The 21,813-nt window shown below is 46.3% G+C and overlaps 1 protein-coding gene across 2 annotated transcripts in view; it reads right to left on the reverse strand.

Moving 5' to 3' along the window:
* MYRIP (myosin VIIA and Rab interacting protein) overlaps positions 1–21,813 on the reverse strand; it is a 173,180-nt gene that overhangs the window by 138,846 nt on the left and 12,521 nt on the right. For both annotated transcript variants that reach the window (XM_084753408.1, XM_084753409.1), the window contains exon 2: positions 1,760–1,902. In XM_084753408.1, coding sequence (XP_084609534.1) covers positions 1,760–1,869 — 110 coding nt within the window. In that variant the 5' untranslated portion in view covers positions 1,870–1,902. The remainder of the gene's footprint in view (positions 1–1,759; positions 1,903–21,813) is intronic.

The raw sequence follows: 21,813 nt of genomic DNA on the forward strand, positions 1-21,813 counted from the left end.
AAAATGACTGTTCTGGTTGGCTTTAGCTGTCAGCTTGACACAGCCTGAAGTCATCTGAGCAGGCGGTCTCAGCATAGGGAGCTCCTACATCAGATGGGGGGGGGGGATGTCTGTGTGGATTGTCTTGATGTAAGTGACTGTAAAGGACCCAGGCCATTGTGGGCGGCACCACTCCCTAGGCAAGTGGTCCTGCGCTGTAGAAGAAAGCATGAGCCCGAGGGCGAGCCAGGCAGCAGCTTCCTCCACAGCTTCTGTTGGCGTTCTTGTTCTGCCTTCCCAAGCTGTACCACAGCCACAGGCAGACACGAGAATGGCAGTGAACAGAAAAACCAGCGGAAAAACCAAGAGCAGAGCACTCGAGAAGCTGAAGAAGGCTTGAGAGCAGTCAGCCAAGTCTCCCTCACTCAAAGCCAAGAACTGACTGGAAGACGGGTCACTGCGATAAAGCAGGGAAAGCAAACGTTCAGATTTAGGAAGGTCGCATCAGCAGAACTCAAAACAGCCCTCAATCTGAAGGTTATGCCAGAACTCAAAGTGACCCTCAGCGTGGAGGTCACACCAGGAGAATTCAAAGGGACCCTCAACATGGGGGTCACACCAGGAGAACTCAAGGTGACCCTCAATGTGGAGGTCACACCAGGAGAACTCAAGGTGACCCTCAATGTGGAGGTCACACCAGGAGAGCTCAAGGTGACCCTCAATGTGGAGGTCACACCAGGAGAGCTCAAGTGACCCTCAATGTGGAGGTCACACCAGGAGAGCTCAAGTGACCCTCAACATGGAGCAAAGAACTTGTGCTTTGTGCTGGAAAATCTTTGTCATTTTCTTTTCACTACCTGCATGACACCATCTGTAATGTTTAAATGTCCACATGACTAGATCACCCAGGAGATACACCTCTAGGTATGTTTGTGAGGGTGTTTCAGAGAGGTGCGATGGAGGAGAAAAGAAATAAAGGGGCCGGGAAGCCTGGTGTACAGCGCTTCTCATCTCTCTGGCTCCTGACAGTGAGAGCAGGATGGACCACTGAGTCACACTCCTGCTGCCATGGTGGACCACACCCTCAAACCATGAGCCCAGGTGAAACCCTCTTCCTTTAAGCTGCTTGCTTGGTAATCAGCCAGCTCCTCTGTGTAAACAGGATCATAGTGACAGAACTGCCAAGAGGGTCTGTGAGGTGACTTCTGCCCACCTGGGGCAGGGGCAGCTGGACAGCTGCTTTCTCCTCCGAATCTCCTCCTGGGGCTTTTTTGCCTCTCCTTACAATTCCACACTATGGCCCCAAGACCTACGTCCCACTCCCACGACCTTCACTTTCTGTCATCGCTGTCACAGGAAAAACTCCACGCCTGAGACCTGAACCCATACAAGCCCAGAATGAATTCAGCCTAAGACTACGGAGGGAAACTCTTGTGAGCCTCACGTCCACTAAAGGAACTGCTGAAAAGGAAGCAGTGTTTCCTGTGACATTACCTCTACTCACTGTTGCTAAGCCCCTCCCAAGCACCTTAAAGCCAGCAGTATGGAGGTGAGACAAACATTAGATGTCTGTCCGCTGTTCTGAGCCGTATCTTAAGTCCCTTCGGCTCAGTACCAGACTCTCGCTATGGCGATACAGATGTGACACCCCTGGGCTAGGTACCTCCTGACACATGTGGCTAGATGCAGGAAACCCTTCAACAAAGGACAGCGTGGCCATTCCATAAACCTAAGCATGTGACTCTGACAGAGACAGAGCTGAGCCCTGTTGCCATCTCACCTCAGCCGCTCTTCCTCCTTCTTGCGAAGATTGAAGTCTCTCTGTACCACCTGGAGAACGTGTTCCGTCTCATTATCGGTCAAACCCGACAGGTCCAGCTTCCTCCCCATGACCAGAGTTAAACGTGGACAACCGGACTAGATCTGGGGAGTGAAAGGAGAGATCACAGATTGAGGACATGACCAAGCCCAGTGTGGACAGAATTCACCCTCAACATTCACTGGAACTAAACACAGTGTTTCTGCGGAGGAGCGTACAAAGGCACAGCGTTCCTCTGAACCCACAGGTGCCACATCTAGACGGCTCTGGCCAGACTTCACGGAAGAGGGAAACTGAGCACCTGCCGGCTTCACACTCTCAGCTCTTCAGTGGGGACAGAGACATCTGTACGTCAGGCGTGGTGGTGCACACCAGGGACCCCAGCAATCAGGAGGTGGAGGCAGGAAGGTCGGTAGTTTAAAGGCCCCCTGGGACACATAGTGAGCGCCAGGCTGGGACACCATGAGAAGGAAAGAGGGAGGGGGAGAAAAGGGGAGGGAGGAAACCAAACCAGAAACAACAGAAAATCTATCCTTTTCTTTATTTAAAAAAAAAAAAAAAACAAAAAGACAAAAAAACCCACAGATTTCCACAAAGCACTGAAAAGCAATAGTCAAGAATTCTTAATTCCTATATTTTGACAGGTTTTAGGTATTCTATTTCATCACAAAGTAAATTATAATATTTTCTTTAAGAAAGCAATACCTACGTGCACTAACACTGGAAATCCTGAGATAATATATAAAGCTGGGGGAGGAGCCAAAGCCTAACGCTTTGTGAATACAGTATCTTCTGAGGATGTAAGGTACCACAAGGACTGGCTCAGTTGCAGAGCACTTGGTAGCAGCACCAAGCCCTGAGCTCAGTCCCCAGCAGGGCATAATGTAGGTGTGTGGGGGGGTCCCAAACTCACAGGTGGAGGCAGGAGAGCCGGAAGTTCAAGACCATTGAACTTCCTTTTTACAAAAATATTCCTTAGCTTTTACCTATTTTGGTTTTTTTCCCCCGTTTTTGGTCTCAGTTATGTAAGGAATTCAAGGCCAGCCTAAGGTACATGAAAACCTATCTCAAAAATGAATGAATGAATGAATAGTGAAGAAATAAATAAATGAAGTAACACAAAGCCCAACCAAAACAAAAATAATACACATGTGTTATAATAAATTATCTGAAACTTCTAAAGAATTATAATTAGGGATTTTAATAAAAAAATGACACTGGGATTATAATAAATAAATGTCCTTAATAACGCTTCCATTGAACAGTTGTCATAGCTGTAGTATTTCATGCATATATATTAAGTTATAATGTCCACAGCATCCTACGGGCAGTCATTACCCACTCACAGATGAGAAAACAAGGCTTGCACTCCCTCACCCTCTGCCTAAGGAGTGACACACGGCCTGCCTGTCTCTCTGCCTCAGGGTCCTGGCTCTGCCCACGCACATCTTCTCTAACAAGCAGAGGGCAACACGGACCTCAGCCTTTAACATGGAAGGTTCTGAGTCCTTTGTCCTTCTTTAGTGTGTGCAAACTAGGAACGGCAGGTCCCATTACAAGCACATGCTGCACGCGTGTGTATGTGTGTGCAGGGGCTATTTGTTGTGGGGGTGCTAGGACCTGGAACTGGAGCTACAGACGGCTGTGAGCAGCCCGTGTGTGTGTGTGTGTGTGTGTGTGCGCGCGCGCGCGCGCGTGCGTGCGTGTGTGTGTGTGTGTGTGTGTGTGTGTGTGTGTGTGCAGGGGCTATTTGTTGTGGGGGTGCTAGGACCTGGAACTGGAGCTACAGACGGCTGTGAGCAGCCCATGTGTGTGCACGTATGTGTGTGTGTGTGTGTGTGTGTGTGTGTGTGTGTGCAGGGGCTATTTGTTGTTGGGGTGTTAGGACCTGGAACTGGAGCTACAGATGGCTGTAAGCAGCCTAACTTGGGTGCTTGATGCTCTAGAAGAGCAGCGAGTGCCCTTAACCTCTGAGCCATCCCTCCCACTCCTTGCCTGTTTGGTATTTGCCTGTTGTGTTTTTAAAGCAAAGTCTGGCTGACCTTCAACTCACTTTGTAGCCCAGACTGGTCTTGAACTCACAGCAATCCTCCTGCTTCTGACTCCCTATTACTGGAATTACAATCACACACTACCACTCCGTTACCTGGTTGCTATTTTTTTTAAGTTATGTGTTCTTTCATTTCTAAGTAATAAACAATAAACAGAGAAAACAGAGTGACTTTTGTCCTCACGTCTCTTGTTAAATGATTTAAAACCGCGTGGTGGCATAATACAAACTAATCTCAAGATTTCACCACAAATTAGCACAGAAATGCTAAGCGTTAGAACAGTTCCCTCCAACAATGCAATAACAAGAAAACAAACCACCCACCTGCTCTACCCGAGTGACACTGAGGCGGGAGAGTGACCTGCCAGTCAGTGACCTGCCGGTCAGGAGAAGCCAAAGCTAACAGAGTCTCGCCCAGGGAGGAGCGTGACTAGCCACCACCTCCAGAGCACCCACAAGCAAGAGGAGCCCTAGAGTGAGTGCAGCAGAAATGTGGGTGAACATCTTCCTTTAAACACCCATTAAAGGGAATGGAGATGGCTCAGTGGGAAAGAGCACTGGGTGGCCAAGAATGAAGACCTGAGTTCAAATCCACAGACGCTACATAAAAAGCCAGGCAGGTGCTGGAGAGCCACCTCAGTGGCTAAGAGCACTGGCTGCCCTTGCAGAGAACCCAAGTTCAGTTCCCAAAACCCACATGATGGCTCACAGTCAAATACAACTCCAGTTCTAGTGGATCCGATGCCCTCTCTGGCCTCTGTAGGAACCCAGCACACACAGGGTGCACAGACACACATGTGGGCAAATCAGTCACGTAAACTAGAAATGAGTCTGGGTTGGTGTGAACTGGGCATAGCCACATATGCCCGTGTAACCTCAGCACCATGGGGGCAGAGACAGGAGGATTCCTGTGTTTGCTGACTTCCAGCCTTCTCTAGGTTCTCTGAAGGAAGAGTCTGGAAAATGACACAGCAGGACACTCAACGAAAGTCCTCCGCTGATTTCCCCACATGTATGCATAGGTATACACATTTGCACATGGATGCACACAGACACAATACACATATACATACCATACACCACACACACACACACACAAACACACACACGCGCGCACGCGCGCACCACTAGGGCCCTATGGTGGACTTTCCCTGATGGAGATAGTCCTGCCCCCGTGACATCACTGATGATGATAAATGAGGTTCTAAGATGCCCAGCTGGCCAGATACAGCAACAGGGATCTGACCATATCTACAAAGGACTGACCAAGACTCAAGAGGGCTACATGGCTCTAAATGGCCCAGAGTACAGAGAGCACTTCCTGAAAAATGGTGCAAACTCGTCCCTTTCCATAACAAGCATAATTAGTTCCATGAGCAATGAATCAGTTAGCACCATTGAGCCGAGCAAAGATGCCTTTCCAATGATGGCATTGGAAGATGAAAAGAGACACCTGACACCTGGGAGAAGAGGTGCATGCCCAGATACACAGAAGATGCAGGCATTCCTGGCCCCATCGGGGCTGCTACCACCTGCTTCCTCTGGCTGATACCCAACCGAGATGCATCCTAAAGACATCCTAAAATTTAGTAATGAGAAAATGAATACCACCTCAGCATTTATATAGTGCCACCTCATAAAAGCGTGTTTGCTGAGTTATTGTTCCCACGAGTAGCTTGTCACAGAGGAGCTAAGTGTCACGCTCTGCCGTCCTCGTGGGACTCCACAGGCTTATGAGATAATCAGCTCTCAGAAGTCTGCAGCCAAGGCAGCAGGTTGAGCTCAGTTCAGTTGACCGCAGCCGTGTGACCATCGGGCAGTTTCCTGAGCAGTGCCTGCTTTTTCAGGGCTAACTAGGAGACGGCACCAAGTGAAAGCTCTGCCGATACCCTCTGGTAACCTCCACAGGACCCTTGAGCTGATGTGCTTTTTGCATATAACTATCAGAAGTCAAGTGACCTTCAGTAGTGCTTTGACAGGGCTGGGCAGAGGCTCAGTGTTTAAAAGCCATACTCCTCTTGCAGAGGATTGGCACTTGGTTCCCAACACGCACACAAGGGACTCACAAGCTTCTGTAACTGCAGATCTCCTTCCTGTGGCCTCTGGCGGTACCTACAGACACAAAAACATCATCATCATATGCTATTGACTTCAAAGTCAAAGCCAGTGGGTGCTGGGGTTGGAGCCCAGTTGGTAGAGGGCTATGCCGACACGCACAAGGCCTTGGCTTTGAAACCCAGCACGTTATGAACCAGCGCTGGTGGCCTACACCTTTAAGGGTAAAGACAAGAGCAAAGCAAAGGTGGTGCTTCCTTAGGAAACTGGTCAACAGAGACCTTGGGAACGAAGATAACCTCAGACACTGCAGGGACACTGGAAACATGTGGAGTGGGATGGTCACCAGGAAAGGTCACTGTTTGCAGGACTGACATCCTGGACATGACCAGACCAGAACCAAGGACAGATGCCTGAGTGAAGTCTTTATCAACCCAAAGTTTTGTGGGGTTCTTGCTTTAGTGTGTGTGTGTATATATATTGGTATGTGTGTTGTGTATGTATATCTGTATGTGTGTTGTGTGTATATGTGTGTAACTGTAGTGTGTGTATGTGTGTGTACATCTGTATGTATGTGTCACTGTGTGTATGTGTGTGTAGATCTGTATGTGTGTGTATATATGTACATGTATCTGAGTATGTGTGTACGGGTGAATGTAGCTGTATGTGTGTGTGTGTGTGTGAATGTGTTTGAGTGGGTGGGTGCATGAGTGTGTGTGTGGATGTGTAGATGTTTGTGTTTATAAGTGTGTGTGTGTGTGTGTGTGTGTGTGTGTCTGTGATGTGCCTTATATGCAAAGAAAACATGAGGTAAATGCTCTGGCACCTCCTCACTGACTAGAAATGAAGCAGAGTATAAAGAGATTGTTCCCTCAGCGGGATGAGACGCTAGGCCTTTCCCACTAAAGTGACTTTGCGGAAAGAGGGAGGGAGGGGGAGGGAGAGAAGAAGGGGGAGAAGAACTTGGCCCGGAAAGAAATAAAAGCTCACAGAGGGTGAGAGACGGGTTTCACTGTGTTTGAAGCCCGTGCTGCCTGGCGTGCTGGACCACTGGACCTCACTGCCTCTGCTCCCTGACACGGACTGGACCTCACTGCCTCTGCTCCCTGACACGGACTGGCTCTTCCTCTAAAACGTGTCCATGCTCAGCAGCCAGAGCAGACAGGACGGTGAGAGTGGACCAGGGATGAGCCTCATGCAAGCTGGATTGGGAGCCTCTCCTAGGGACTCTGATGTGGCCATTGAGTGAGAGGGAGAGGCTGGGGCCTGCTCCACTCCTGCCTGAGAGGCTGGCGCACTCTTATCACCACACAACATTCTGGGTTTTTTTCTTTGGATCAATTCCACCTCACGAAGCACAGGGCAGGGAAGGAAGGGTACAAGACCGGAGACGGGAGGAATCTGTTATTAGAAGTGTGGTCAAAGACCTAAAGACTTCCACAAAAATATTCCCTCACTTTGCTGAACTAGAAAAGAAACTCACTCTTCCCACTAAGCAGAAAGAGAGAGCTAGCAAGACAAAGGCAGAAATAAAGAAAATTATGGTGGTTTGAATGAGAAAAATGGCATCCATAAACATTTGAATGCTCATGGCACTGTTTGGGGGAAGTTTAGGAGGTGTGGCCTTGCTGGAGGAAGTATGTCGGGGGGGGGGGGGGGCAGCTCGTAAAGTATATAACCTCAGGACCCTCACTCTCTCTGCTCAGTGGTGCTTGTTCCTGTTGGCACACCTCCCCAGCAGGATGGACTCTCTCTCTGAAACTGTAAACTTTCTTCATTAAGTTGCTTTGCTTGTGGTGTTTCACCAGAGCAACAGAAACTAACACAAAAAGCAGAGAGAAGTCCACAAAACCTACAGTTCATTCTTTGACAACAGAACCAAAATGGATCATTAGTGACACCAACCATGGAGAAGAATGTTCGAATCATTAAGGTGTAAAAAAAAAAATAGACAACAGCTGGGCGTGGTGGTGCACACCTTTAATCCCAGCACTCAGGAGGCAGAGGCAGGTGGATCCCTGTGAGTTCAAGGCCAGCCTGGTCTACAAATGGAGTCCCGGACAGCCAAGGCTACACAGAGAAACCTTGTCTCAAAAAAAAAAAAGACATCAATAGACCTTAGAGAAACAAAGGGGATTAAAGAGGAATACTATGAACAATTAAAACATCAACAAATGGCTTAGATAACGGATGGCCTAGATAATACTGAAAAACTCCTAGGATGCCATTTCCAAAACTGACCCAGGAAAAATTAAAAACCTGAGTTGACAAATAACTAATAAGGAGACTTTTCTAGGAAGGAAAACAGAGGACTGGGTACCTTCACTGACGGATTATTTCACACAGAAGGAAATAGTGGGCACCAGTCCTCCATGAACAGGACAAAGAGTAGATAAGCCTCACCTTGTATGAAGGGGACAGGTTTCACCAGATACCCAAAGCAAACAGACAGTATAACAAAGTAACACAACAAAGCCAACACCTTACAAATACAGCTTCTAAAACCTTGACCAATGTCGATCAAAGCTAGCCACGTGACAAGGGCTTATGCTAGAAGGCAAGGCAGACACTGCCGGAGGTGCTTTCCCTGCTGCTGGGATGAAATCCCCAGAGGAACAGCCAAAGGAGGGATGGCTTCATTTTGGCTCACAGTTCTAAGGCACAGTCGGTCCATCATGGTGGAGGCTGAATGGCCGTAGGGACGAGCAACAGCTGGCCACATTGTGTCCACAGCCGGAAAGCTGAGCAATGAACACTGGTGTTCAGCTCATGTCACTTTGTATCCACAGCCGGAAAACTGAGCGCTCACGGTCTCCTTTCTATCCAACCCAGGACTCAGCCCAGGCCCTGGTAATTGATAGTTTTGGTTGTGAGCCTGGCCTTTAACAGCTGAGCCATCTCTCTCCAGCCCTCCCTTGCAATTTATACTACTCTCTGCTACACGTTCAATAACAGTATTAGAACTAGTTATTTTTTTTTACCTGCTTGTCAGAGCTGGAAGCGGCTCACCCACTGTTACAGCATTAGAAACTCCTTTAGGCTTCTTTCATTCATTTTCACCTCCTCTGACTGGATAATTTGAATATTTATTTGTTTGGTTTTTATCAAGCCTGCTAATTGAAGTCCACTACTAAATTTTAAGTTCTGTCACTGTGTCCTTCAGCTCCGAGATAGAACAGTTTATGGCTTTGGCTTGTTTGCTAAACTTTTCACCTTGTTCATGTATTATTTTCCTAATTTTATTTTACTCTCTGGATTTTATTGTCATTTGGTGTAATTTAATTCTTCCATGTCTCTTTTTAAAACACTCTCCCTTGTGAATGGGTATGGGGGAAGAGGTGTATGGTGTGTGTGTGTGCATGTGTGCGCGCGCCTGTGTGTGTATATGTGCGCGCGTGTGCATGTGTGTGCGTGTGTGCGTGTGTGCACGTGCGTGTGTGTGTGTGTGTGTGTGTGTGTGTGTGTGTGTGTGTGTGTGTGTGAATGTGCGCGCTCGTACATCTAAGAGGTCAGGAGAGGTAAGCATGTGCCAGTGTGTGCATGGAGGTCAGAAGACAATCTTGAGGGATGGTCCTTGCCCCCTTGTTCAAAACTGAGTATCTCTGACACTTTTTGCTGCTGACAGAAAGCCAGCTGGCCCAAGATCTCCCAGAAAGTCTCCTGGTCCTGGCTCCCATCTCTCTGCAGCGGCAGAGAGAGCACTAGGGTTACAGATGTGTGCTACTGCACCCGGCTCTTATGTGGGCTCCTGGGATTCAAACTTGGGTCCTCATGCATAAGAAGCAAACACTCTGCCCACTGAGCCATCATCTCTCCAGTGCCACATAGGGCTTACCATGCTTTATTTACTTAAAACTCCTTAAATGAGGCATTTTTTTACACGACTTTGTGCATGTTGGTATATAAAATGGTGCACAAATCAAACATTTACATATTCACATTAATAACAAAAAAATCTTAGCGTCATTTTTCTTGCTCTATTGGTAATGACTGCTCTTAGAGGGAAAACACTGCCCCAGTGTCCATGTGAAAGCACAGCTCATCTCTGTGCTATTTGATAACAAAGCTATGTCTGCAGCCCCCACCTCTGTCTCCCCACTCTCTGAGTACTGTAGAGACCCGTGGAGCCTCTTCAATTTTCCCGTCTGCTTCCTGTCCTTGAGGTGCACTCATATCGAGCCCCTGGACAGAAAGCCACCGTGGAACACTTGAAAAAGTACACAGCACTGCAGGAGGCCAGACACATCCCTTTTCCTTTCAACTGGATAGAAAAGGTCTTTGCTCTCTTGACTATAGAAAGGGCCTGGTACATTTCTTCTGCCTGTAATAAAATATGTATCCACTTAAGGGCTTATATCTAGCTGTATTTGGAATGAGACCACATAATTAATTAGGCTAGAGAACAAAACATCATTAGAAACACAGTAAAACCTAAGTCAGACATCTCTAATTCTGAATTTGCCATCAAACACAGCTAAAGTTCACAACCGCATTCGTTCCTCAGACAGAAGTGAGACGCCCAGGAGCAGACAAGAGTATGCGCCTTCAAGAAGGAACAAATGACTAACTCAGAAGCATCCGTTTATACATAAAGACGTCAATTACAGGCCAACAACAGCTTGTAGAACTTGGATTTTTAAAAGACTTTATTTATTTGTATTTTATGCGTATGAATGTTTTGCCTGCATGAACGTCTGTGCACCACAGGTGTGCAGTGGCTAAAGAGACGCTGGATGCCTTGGGACTAGAGTTACTATCTGAGTCACTGTTCGATCACTGTGAAGAGACAAGGAAAGTATTTAACTGGGTGCTGGCTTACAGATTCAGAGATTTGGTCCATTATCATCAGGGCAGGGAACGTGGCGGCCTGCAGGCAAGTGCTGGAGCAGTAGCTGAGAGCTACATCCTGATCCACAGGCAGAGAGAGAGCGAGAGGGAGGGAGGGAGGGAGGGAGGGAGGAGAGAGAGAGAGAGAGAGAGAGAGAGAGAGAGAGAGAGAGAGAGAGAGAGAGAGAGACTGGGCCTGCAGACTGGGCCTGCCATGGGCTTCTGCATCTTCAAAGCCCACCACAAGTGACACACTTCCTCCAACAAAGCCACGCCTCCTAAGCCTTACAATCCTTTCGAACAGTTCCACTCCTAGTGACTAAGCATTCAAATGCATGAGGCTATGGGGGCCATTCTCATCCAGACCAGCACGGTGACAGTCGGTTGTGTGCAGCCATGTTGGTGCTGAACCTGGGTCCTCTGAAAGAGCAGCCATGCTCTTAAATGCCGAGCCGGCTCTCTAGCCCCAAGAGAGTTTGGGTTTTAAACATGGGAACTTCGGGGATTCCTGCAGTCACAGAGTTTAGAGCTGAGGCCTAGTATCTCACGAGTCCTGCCCTTGTCAAACCTTTGTTTTTAGAGTGGAGTCTAGGAGGGCTGTAATAAAGAACCGTTAGACAGCCCCCCCCCCAAAGAATGGGCTGGTGTCCCAAGGATGCACAGGGCTGGCACATGGAGAAGACAGGGGGAGGCGGTGCCCAGGACAGCTCAGACAAGGTCCCTTGGCCAAAGACCGTCACATAAAATATATTGATTTTAGGGGCTGGAGAGTCAGCTCGGCGGTTAAGAGCACCTACTGCCCTTCAAGAGGGACTGGGTTTAGTTCCCATATGGCTGCTCTAACTCCAGTTCTAGAGGACCCAGTACCTCCTTTCTGGCCTTTGAGGGCACCAGACACATGCACAGTGCATTTACACATACCACACATATGCAGACAAACCAGTCAAATACATAAAAATAAATCTTAACTGCACATTAATTTTATAGCAGAGTATAGCAGAGTATGATGGACTGTGTATCATTTTCTACAGGAGGAATGGGTTCCCATCTGTCTGAACATTCGTGCTTTGTGACGTACACGAATGACCCTGGTTTTGTCTTTATTTGGAGGTTAACATGGCTTAAAGAGATGTGTGTGTGTGTGTGTGTGTGTGTGTAAAGGGTAGACTTGTGATGGCTACTTGTACTTCTTTACCTAGAAGCTGGTTTCGGATGAGAATAACACTTGACTCACTGCATTCAGGAAGCACCTTTCCCTGTGTTTCAGTAGAGTGCACTGTGAGCAGACTACATCCAAACAGCTGAGGAGAGCTGACCAGCCCAGGACCTACAGGGGACCGGAAGAGGGGAAGGCAGAGGAGGAAAAGAGGTGAGAAAGGAGTCCACCGGGTGAGCAGGAAGACCCTGGCTTCTTATAAGGTCTGAGGAGCTGGAATTAAATAAACAATAGATTGGTCCTCAGGGTACTGAAGCAAATGGTTTGTGAGCCAGGATGACAGGGGTGGGAGAGAGAACGAAGCTTTGCCCAGAGCAGGCAGAGACAGGATCGCCCAGTCTGATCCTACTGATCCTTGTGACCCGTAGTTTTTTTGGTTTTTGTTTGTTTTTTTTATAGATGTTTGAAGATACCCACACCCCCTGTTTTCTTGCATAGAAGTCTCGGGATCGCATATTTTGATCTGCACGTTGCAGAATCCTTCAGTGACTCTGGGAAGTTTTCCCCATATTACATGAAATTAAACAATTTAAATTAGATAAATTGTTTAAAGCTAGAACAAATGTGCTCTAGGAGATTTTTCTCATCTGTCCCTTCTGGAACTGGTAATTAGTTCGTGGTGGGGTTCTGTATAGTGGGCCTAGGGTCTCAGAGCTTTGTTTCTCAGGATGAACTGGTGCAAGTGTGGCTGGGTCAGAGCGTCAGCACTTAAGTAAAGCCATGTGACCATGTCCCCAGCCCAGGAGTCCCTCCAGCCTCAGCCATCGCTCGGTTGCTGGTGTCTGATGGCATTTGTGTGTGGACTGATCGATTGGAGGGCAGCCTATTAAAAATAATTCATCCAAAAGGTCACCAAGTCCTGCCCGAGGGCTGTTACTATGACAGTGCCAACTTTTCCAGGCCAAGTAACATCGACTGAAGTTAAGGTGCCTTAAAAGTCCCTAAAATTCAATATAAAACCTTGGAACTCAACATTGTTGATACATAAACAGAAAAGAAAATGGCCCCAATCATGTTCTTCACTACAAATAAAGAAAAATAGATCATTGTGGTAAAGAGATGACACGTAAACTCTCTATTTCCAAGGTGGGAATTTTTTTAAGTTAAAATTCCAAACCAGATTCCAAGTGCTTCAGATAAGTGCCTCGGAGACCAGAACCCATGTTTACAGAAACGTCCACTTCAAACTAAGTCTCATAGCAGCTCCCCTGGACATCGTCGGTCACATCACAGGAGCTAGTCAGGGTAGCTCTGAAAGTCAACAGGGACCGGAACTGGGACGCATCCGTTTAAGGGTAGCAGTAGGGGTGCATAGGGGAAGAACAGGGCTGGGAGCTGTTGGGGCGGTTACAGAGACAGGTCTTTAGAAATGGGTGTAACTTGACAGCTTTTGAATGTCTGCATGGAGCCTCCAATGCTTCCTCCATAGATGAGGTGCGGTCATCCAGACACACAAGAAGAGAACGAGGTCGGTTAGTCACAGCACCTGTGGTACTCCAGTGAGCCCCTCTGTAAAATGAGCATGAGGTTGACTACTCACAGCACCTGTGGTACTCCAGTGAGCCCCTCTGTAAAATGAGCATGAGGTTGACTGCTCACATCACCTGTGGTACTCCAGTGAGCCCCTCTGTAAAATGAGCATGAGGTTGACTGCTCACATCACCTGTGGTACTCCAGTGAGCCCCTCTGTAAAATGAGCATGAGGTTGACTGCTCACAGCACTTGTGGTACTCCAGTGAGCCCCTCTGTAAAATGAGGATGAGGTAGTGAGGGATCCAGATTCAGGCCACCCGACCCAGCATTGCAGTGCACGGATCCCAACTTGTGGCCTTCCCTTAGACCTTGTCAGTCAACCCTGGGAGCCTGTATTTCCAATGGCCGCAGCAAGAGGAGGGAGAGACAGCTACATTTTGAGAGGGTTTTACGTGACATCCCTGTGGCAGGAAGGTCACTGATTCCACCCCAGAGGAAGGTGGAGGAGGAGACACGGGAGGAGTTGTTTTCCCTGCCTGCATTGCTGGCCAGAAGAGAGTCCAATGCCTTGGAAGTAGAGCTGCTGGCAGTTGCAAGCCACCTGACGTGAGCTGAACTCAGGTCCTCGGCAAGAGCTGCAAGTACTCTTTTTTTTTAATAGTTTAAAAAACATTTAACTTAGATACCTATACAAAGATTAATGCAGAGTTGAATATAAAATGATATTAAGGTTTAAGCCTTAATAACTATGAGGAGAATACACACATGTTCATAAACTTGATAATGTGACATTGAGGGCATGATATGACTCATGAAAATGTTTTGGTCTTCCAAAGTCACTCACTGTTCAAAGAATGAAAGGGCAAGCCACGGACTTGAAGAAAGTATTCCACATCATAATGCTAGTGACTAACATGTGCCTGGGACCCCTACCTTTAAAAATTCTATGTAAAGACAGCAATCAGAAATGGACAACGCGGGGACTGACTCTGACATGAACTCGGGTGCCCCATATTTGACCACCTCCCTCTGGTGGGGAGGCCTGATGGCACAGAAAGAGTAAGCAGGCTACCAATAAGAGACTTGACAGCCTATGACCATATAGTGGGGGAGGAGGCCCCCCTGGTCATAGACCTAGGGGAGGGGAATATGGTAAAAGTGGGAGGGAGGGAGGAACGGGAGGATACAAGTGATGGGATAACAATTTAGTTGTAATCTGAATAAATTAATTTATATATTATAATTTATATATAAACATATATGTATATGTGTGTGTGTATATATATATATATATATAAATTAGATGGATAAAAAAAAAAAGAAATGGACAACAGAGTCTCAGAAGACATTTTACGAGAACTGAATTAAGCCTGTCAAGACAAGTTCACCTTAGGGGGCAACTCCAATGACAACAATGCACTTCCAGTGAAATGATTAGTAAACAGACAACACCAAGAGCTGACAAGGAGGTGGAGACAGTAGATCCTTCACAGGTTGCCAGAGACTTAATAGATGATTAGAAAATAGGACCTTTCCTAGGCCCATCTCTAATCCAGAGTTGATAACTCATTCTATTTTTTATTTTATTTTTTTCTTTCTATGGAAAATAGGCTCTTAACCCCTGAGCCATCTCTTCAGCTCCCACCACTTTTTTTTTTTTTAAGGCATGGTCTCTCACTGGCATACAGCTTACCAAGTAGGCTAGCCTGGTTTCTCAGTAAGCCCGAGGGATCTGCCTGACTCCACCTCCCCAGTACAAGGATCCAGTTGTTTTACTGGATTTTACTGGTTCTGGGGATTGAACTCAGGCCTCTGTGACAGCATGTTACTGACTGAGCACCTCCTGAGCTCCACTGGACACTCATTTTTACAGCAAAGAGAAGTGTGGTTGTGGAGTTGGTACCTTAGAATCCCATCATTTCCACGATGAACCGTGTCACTCAGAGTTGGCAGAGTAACCTACTTGTAAGTTTTGGTTCACCCATCATAAAATCCACAGATCTCTGAAATGCCATCTCTTTTTAGGCTGTGGGTCTCCAGGAGCCATAAGGTTTGAATTAACCAAACAAAATCATCTTTTATTTTTTCTTCCTTTCCTTTCTTTTGAATCAATAATACACTAGAAGTCTATGTAAGTATTTGAACTGGACCAGTTTTCATTTAAGAAAACAAAATGTTTCCAAAATAAAAGTTAACAATACAGCAAGTGCTCCGGCAGGCCCTTCAAGCTGGGTCATATTAAAATGTCCATGATAGCATGAGGGGGCGATTCCGGCCTGGATAATAGCTTATTCTTATTAGGTAGATAAGAAAAGGAGTGCACAGCTGGGCGTGGTGGCGCACACCTTTAATCCCAGCACTCGGGAGGCAGAGGCGGGCGGATCGCTGTGAGTTCGAGGCCAGCCTGGTCTACAAAGTGAGTCCAGGACAGCCAAGGCTCCACAGAGAGACCCTGTCTCCAAAAATCAAAAAAAAAAAAAAAAAAAAAAAAAAAAAAAAAAAAAAAAAAAAAAAGAAAAGGAGTGCAGAGTCACTCCAGGCAACAGAAGAAGAAATCTAAATTCGGGAACGCGGTAGGAAGGAGACTGGCTAAAGACCTTTGATATCAGCCTGGCCCACTGCCAGCTTCACGCCATCCCGCTACACCTTGGAGATGCATCTTCTACCGCAGGGGGTGTTGGAGACATGCGCTTTAATTAAAATTCACCGCTTCAAGTGTAATTAAAGTGTGTGGCAGAATTCTACTGACAGGATTGTAGGGACCCTCAGCATCACCTAAGCAGAACAGCTGCTCCTGTAAGAGGCCCCACGCACGCAGAGGGCTGAGACCATAGTCTTCTGGCTATGTATTTCAAGTTTTCATCACCATTTTTTTTTTCAAAACCTAAAGGCCAGACTGCATAGCGTGACATCAGTAAGTTGACCCAGAGAGTCAGCTGCAGTCTTCAGATTCCAAACTCCCTCAATACCGCTTCAATAAAAACCCAGAGCTGCGCCAGACTCAAGGGAGCCAGGAGATAAGCACAGAGGTAGGAGGCGACGCTCAGCAGAGTGCCAGGCAGGATGGGTCACTTTTCCCAGCCCATCACTCTCCTGGACCTAAGTTGTCAAAGGGGAGCAATGCCCACTGCCCAAAGTCACTAGAGCGGCCTACAGTTCTGTGCCTCTGGCCTCCTGCTGAGTTTGTTTTTGTATGAACTTGTTCCTTTAGCTTTTTGAGGTTCTCTGTAGCCCCCGAGATAGCTCCATGTAGGAGAACCTGACCAATGCGACACGCTGTCCACGAAAGGGAACCACTGGGGGCCACGAAACACACTGCTGACACTCAGTTAGCAATGGCTTCCACAAGAAAAAGTAAATGCCTCGCCAGGCCCCACAAGGAAGGAGGAACAGAGGGAGGCATGGGAGCACAGGTCGGCCCGGCTCTTCTCTGTCCCACAATTCCCCAACTGTGGAAATCCACAGAAACCAGCTTCTGAAGAAACGCTTTCCTGCCGATCAATAGGCCGTCGAAGGTTCTGCGAATCAATCCTCATTTCTTCCTTTAACTCGGCTGCAGATAATTAGGCTTTTGGACTACAAGTTCTTCATATACAAAAAAGACTCAAATAATGACCAGCACACCGCACAGGCATAGTCCCACCAGCACTAACTGATATGGCCGCCACCAGCTCCTGGTGACTGTGTGGAGGCAGTTGACACTGCTGAGCTGGACTTCCAATCAGACTATAATTAACTTAAATATTAAGTAACATTCAATTCAACTACCAGAAAACTCTTAGAAGTGTGTGTGCATGTTTGTGTGTGTGTGTGTGTGTGTGTGTGTGTGTGTGTGTGTGTGTAACTCTGGTCTATAGCTGTACTTTCTCTACTGTATATTTCATGAAATCTAGATACAAACTAAGTAATTATGATGACAATTTATGCTTGAAAAATTCATTCTAGATATAAATCCTAGTTAGGAATAAGGGGGGGAAATGTGCTATCATAGCTTGTGTTCCTGGAGTCCCAAAGAATAAATGAATATATTACTTTACAAAGAAAATAATTTTTATATTTGACCAAAGCAACAAGTAGAACAGGTTTTGGGAGGAAAATCAGAAATCAAGAGCATGTTTTTTAAAAAAACTTGCACAACCAGAGGAGACATTGGGTGAGGTACTGAAGGGAACCAGGAGAGAAGTCTGGTCTAGAAATATAGGTTTGGGGCGGGCAAGATGGCTCAGTGGGCAGGTTTGCTTGGCACCTATCCTGATGAGCTGAGTTTGATCTTCAGGACCCAAGTCATGGAAGGAGACAGACTCCTGCAGTTTGCCATACATGCACACACATGGGTACACACAAAGATACATAATTAAAGAAAGAAGAGAGGATGAAATGGAAGCCAGTTGCTTATGGTAGCACACACTTGTAAGCCATGCACAGGTAGTGTAGGCTACATGGAATCCTGACTCAAAAAAATAAAAATAGAAATACAGACTTGTCGTTCATTGACATAAAAAGGTATGTCTATGAACACCATGAACTCTACAAGAGGAAAAACAAATGAAGAGGCCAAAATATGTAGCATGAAACAAGGAAGTGAACTGTGAAAGAGAGGCTAAAGGTCATAGGTTATACAGGAAGAAGTTCCTAGATGTGTCAGACAGAGTTGCAGGAGGTGATGGGGAAAAAATGGAGAAGCAATCTTTAAAAAAAGAGCCAAGAGACAAGCTGAGAAGCTCCAGGTCACTGATTAGACCACACACACACACACACACACACACACACACACACACACACACACCTCAGCAGCTGCGAGAACCCTGAGTGGAGGAGCCAAGGCAAGGCCATTACCCCTGCGCCCTGCAGAGACTTAGAACATCAAAGACACAAAGAGGTTACAGCATCTGCTAGAAGAGACAAATTGCAATACAAAGGAGATGGCAGCTGATGGGTGAGCTCCAGACCAAAGGAAGCGCACAGTGGAAGTTAGAAGGCGGTGGAATAACATTACCAGTAAGTAATATACTGTGAAAAAAAAATTAGAAGTCTTATATACACATGGAGGGTTTAACTTTGCTCTGAAATTGGAAACATTTTCGTACAAATTGAATAGAAGGCCAATCATGGTTAAACTCCTTGATGGGCTGAAGACAGACATGAATGTGGTCCAGGTGAGATGTTTCAGGTCTAGTGTGGATGCTGAAGTGACTGCATAATGAATGCCAGGGACTAGAAAGGGCGTACAGAGCTTCTGAGAAAGGAAGGAAGACATGGGACCTGGAGGAGGACGTAGAGCAACACAAAAGGGAGCCGGGGGACCCAAACGCCTGGCTCTTCTTACCTCAGGCCTCGCCTCACACTGCAGTTACCTGCGGTCAACCAACGCTCTGAAAGCATTAAAATGGAAAATTCCAGAAACAAACAATTCATAACTCTGAACTGCATGCCATTCTACGTGGCATGATGAAGTCTCGAGCCGTCCCACTCCATCCCACCTGAGGCATGAATCATGTCTTTGTCCAGAGTCTCTACAATCCTCATGAGTCACTCCTGAGCTGTCTCAGTTCTCTCAGATCAGCTGCCGCACAGCCCCAGTGCTTGTGCTCACGTGACCCTCACAGTGCCCTAATGTACAAGAGGAGTGCTGTAAAGGAGGCGTGAGGACAGATTGCCTCTGCTGTGTGACAACACGCCAGGGAGCACGGGAAACACAATATATACAGGTGGATTCGTTTTTCTTATTACTATTATGAAGACATGATTTTTTTTTAAAGGTGGGGGAGGTAGTTCATTTTGGCTCACAGTTTGAGGAGATACAGTCTGATGGGCAGGGGAGTCATGGCAAGAGCATGATTAGTCACACTGCACCCGTAGTCAGGAATTAAAGACAGATGGACACTGACTCTCAGCTCACTTTCCCCTTTTTACTCCATCCCGGACCCGAGGCCATGAGATGGTGCTGCCCACACTCATGGTGGGTCATCCTGCCTCAGTTAGACCTTTCTGTAAACACTCTCACAGACACGCCCACTCTCACACACCTTTGGGTGTGTTTAGATGATCTCCAATCCAGTCAAACTGGCAGTGAGAGTTAAACCATCATAAGTTGACACCCAAACATATCACTTTCCTGCTCTTCAAAGGCTCCTGGCTATCTCACAACATCATCCCAATATTGTCCAAAGTCCATTCTGAGACCCAAGAAGGCTCTCCACCATGATGCATAAAATCGAAGTGAAAGTTAAAGGCTTCGAATACACAATGGCTCAGAGCAAACACTCCCACTCAAAAGGAGGAACCAAGAGAGCCATAGGAGAACACCAAGCCAGAGCCCAGCAAGGTAAACAATTCATCCTGCAGGTCCACATCTGGCATCTGAGCCCAGCAGGGCAAACATTGCATCCTGCAGGTCCATATCTGGCATCTGGAGCTTTTGGGTGCCAGAACTGGAAAGTGAGGACTGCTCAAAGCTGTCTGCACCCAGTCGATGCTGTGTGAGTCTCAGCCTTGATCTCTCTCTCTCTTTCTTTCTCCTCAGATAGCAGGTACAATGTAACCAGAAGCCTCCAGCTCCTGTGTCCCTACCAGGTTACAGTGTTTCTTCAAACCATCAACCAAAATAAACCTTTCCTTCTTTCAGGTGCCTTTTGTTGGGTGTCTTGTTACAGCAGTGAAAAAAAAGTAACTAACACAGGTTCTGTGCTGTCTAAGCCTTCACACACAGCGGCAGGCCCAGGAATGCAACCTCACAGATGGCAGGGAGGATGTGTGTGTGTCACTGTCTGAAGGAAGTGGCACACCCAAGAGAGCATAAGAAGACGGTGGGATAAAACCAAATATACTAATAAGTAGGCAAAGCTCACACTTGGAACTTGTAGGTTAGGGATAAACAAAACAACTTCATGCTTTGTTGATACCTCCAAATGGTTTCTCAACTGAGATTAAAATATTCAGAGCTCCAGATGGTAAAAGAAAGAGAAAAAAGATGAAGCAGGAAGATGCCAAGGTAAGAAAAACTCGGTTAAACTTGGACTTACAAACAAAAGGATTATTAGAAATTAAGATGGCTATAGGCAAATTAAACTAAAACTCACTTGACATGTAGCTTTGCATATGTGACACTGAGCCCAGGCTCAGGGATTACTGAGGAAGACAGGGCAGAAATACTGTAGGAGCTAAAGGCGGTGGACCACTTCAAGGAAACAATGTTTTCTGGTCACAACAGGGCAGCTGTACCTATAAATTCACCATAGTCTGACAGCAACACAAGATCTGTGCAAGATCAAGCCAGACAAAATTTCGAATAAGGAGAAGGGTGTGAATGTTAGGTCTAACCCCTAACTAAGTAGCTGCAACTGATAGATGCTGAGAGGTCAGTTTTCTCTCAGGGCGTGTGGTCCCAGTTGGGTTGACTATGCTCCAGGGGAAGGAACAGCACAAAGTGAACTTGATGGTTTTAAAAATAACATATAAATGTGTTAAAACGAGTACATAGGGGCTGGAGAGATGGCTCAGTGGTTAAGGGCGCCATCTGCTCTTCCCGAGGTCCTGAGTTCAATCCCCAGCAACCACATGGTGGCTCACAACCATCTATAATGAGATCTGGTGCCCTCTTCTGGCATACAGGGGTACATGCAGGCAAAACAATGTATACATAATAAATAAATAAATACATAAATACATAAGAGTACACAAAGTAAAGAGGTAGGAAAGGAAAGTAGATCTGGGAGGAGCTGAGAAGGGTAGATATGTTCAAAATACACTGTATGAAATTCTCAAAGAACTAGTAAAAATCAGAAAAAATAAAATAAATAAACAAATAGAAATATGCAAAGCTAAGTTGAAAGAACACAAGATAAAACCGACAAATTGATTCCTCTACATTTCCCCATGACTGGTTAATTAAATTGCAAAATTAATAGTAAGAAGTAGAGTATTTAAGTAACACAAAGGACTAAGTGTGAGCTGACAGACAAACAGAAGCCTCTGCAACCAATGAGTACCTTTTCAGGGGAACACAAAATTCTTATTTTATTTTTTTAAAGATGTATTTATTAAATGTATGAATGCTCTATCTGCATGTACGCCTGCATGCCAGAAGAGGGCATCAGATCACATTATAGATGGTTGTGAACCATTACGTGGCTGCTGGGAATTAAACTCAGGACCCCTGGAAGAACAACCAGTGCTCTTAACCTCTGAGCCATCTCTCCAAACCCCAAACTTCTTATTTTAAAATGGCCATTAAAAATGTCAACAGCTTTTAAGAACCTGGAATCATATAGCACCATTCTCTTTACATTAAAGTAAAAAAGAAAAGTTCTATATTTAAAGAAAAACTTCCAAATCATAAATCAAAGAAGAAATTATAATAAAAGCTTGAAAGGTTCATGTGTGAACAGTAACAAA

The sequence above is a fragment of the Acomys minous genome, assembly GCF_964271855.1.
Source record: "Acomys minous genome assembly, chromosome: 13".
Classification (NCBI taxonomy): domain Eukaryota; kingdom Metazoa; phylum Chordata; class Mammalia; order Rodentia; family Muridae; genus Acomys; species Acomys minous.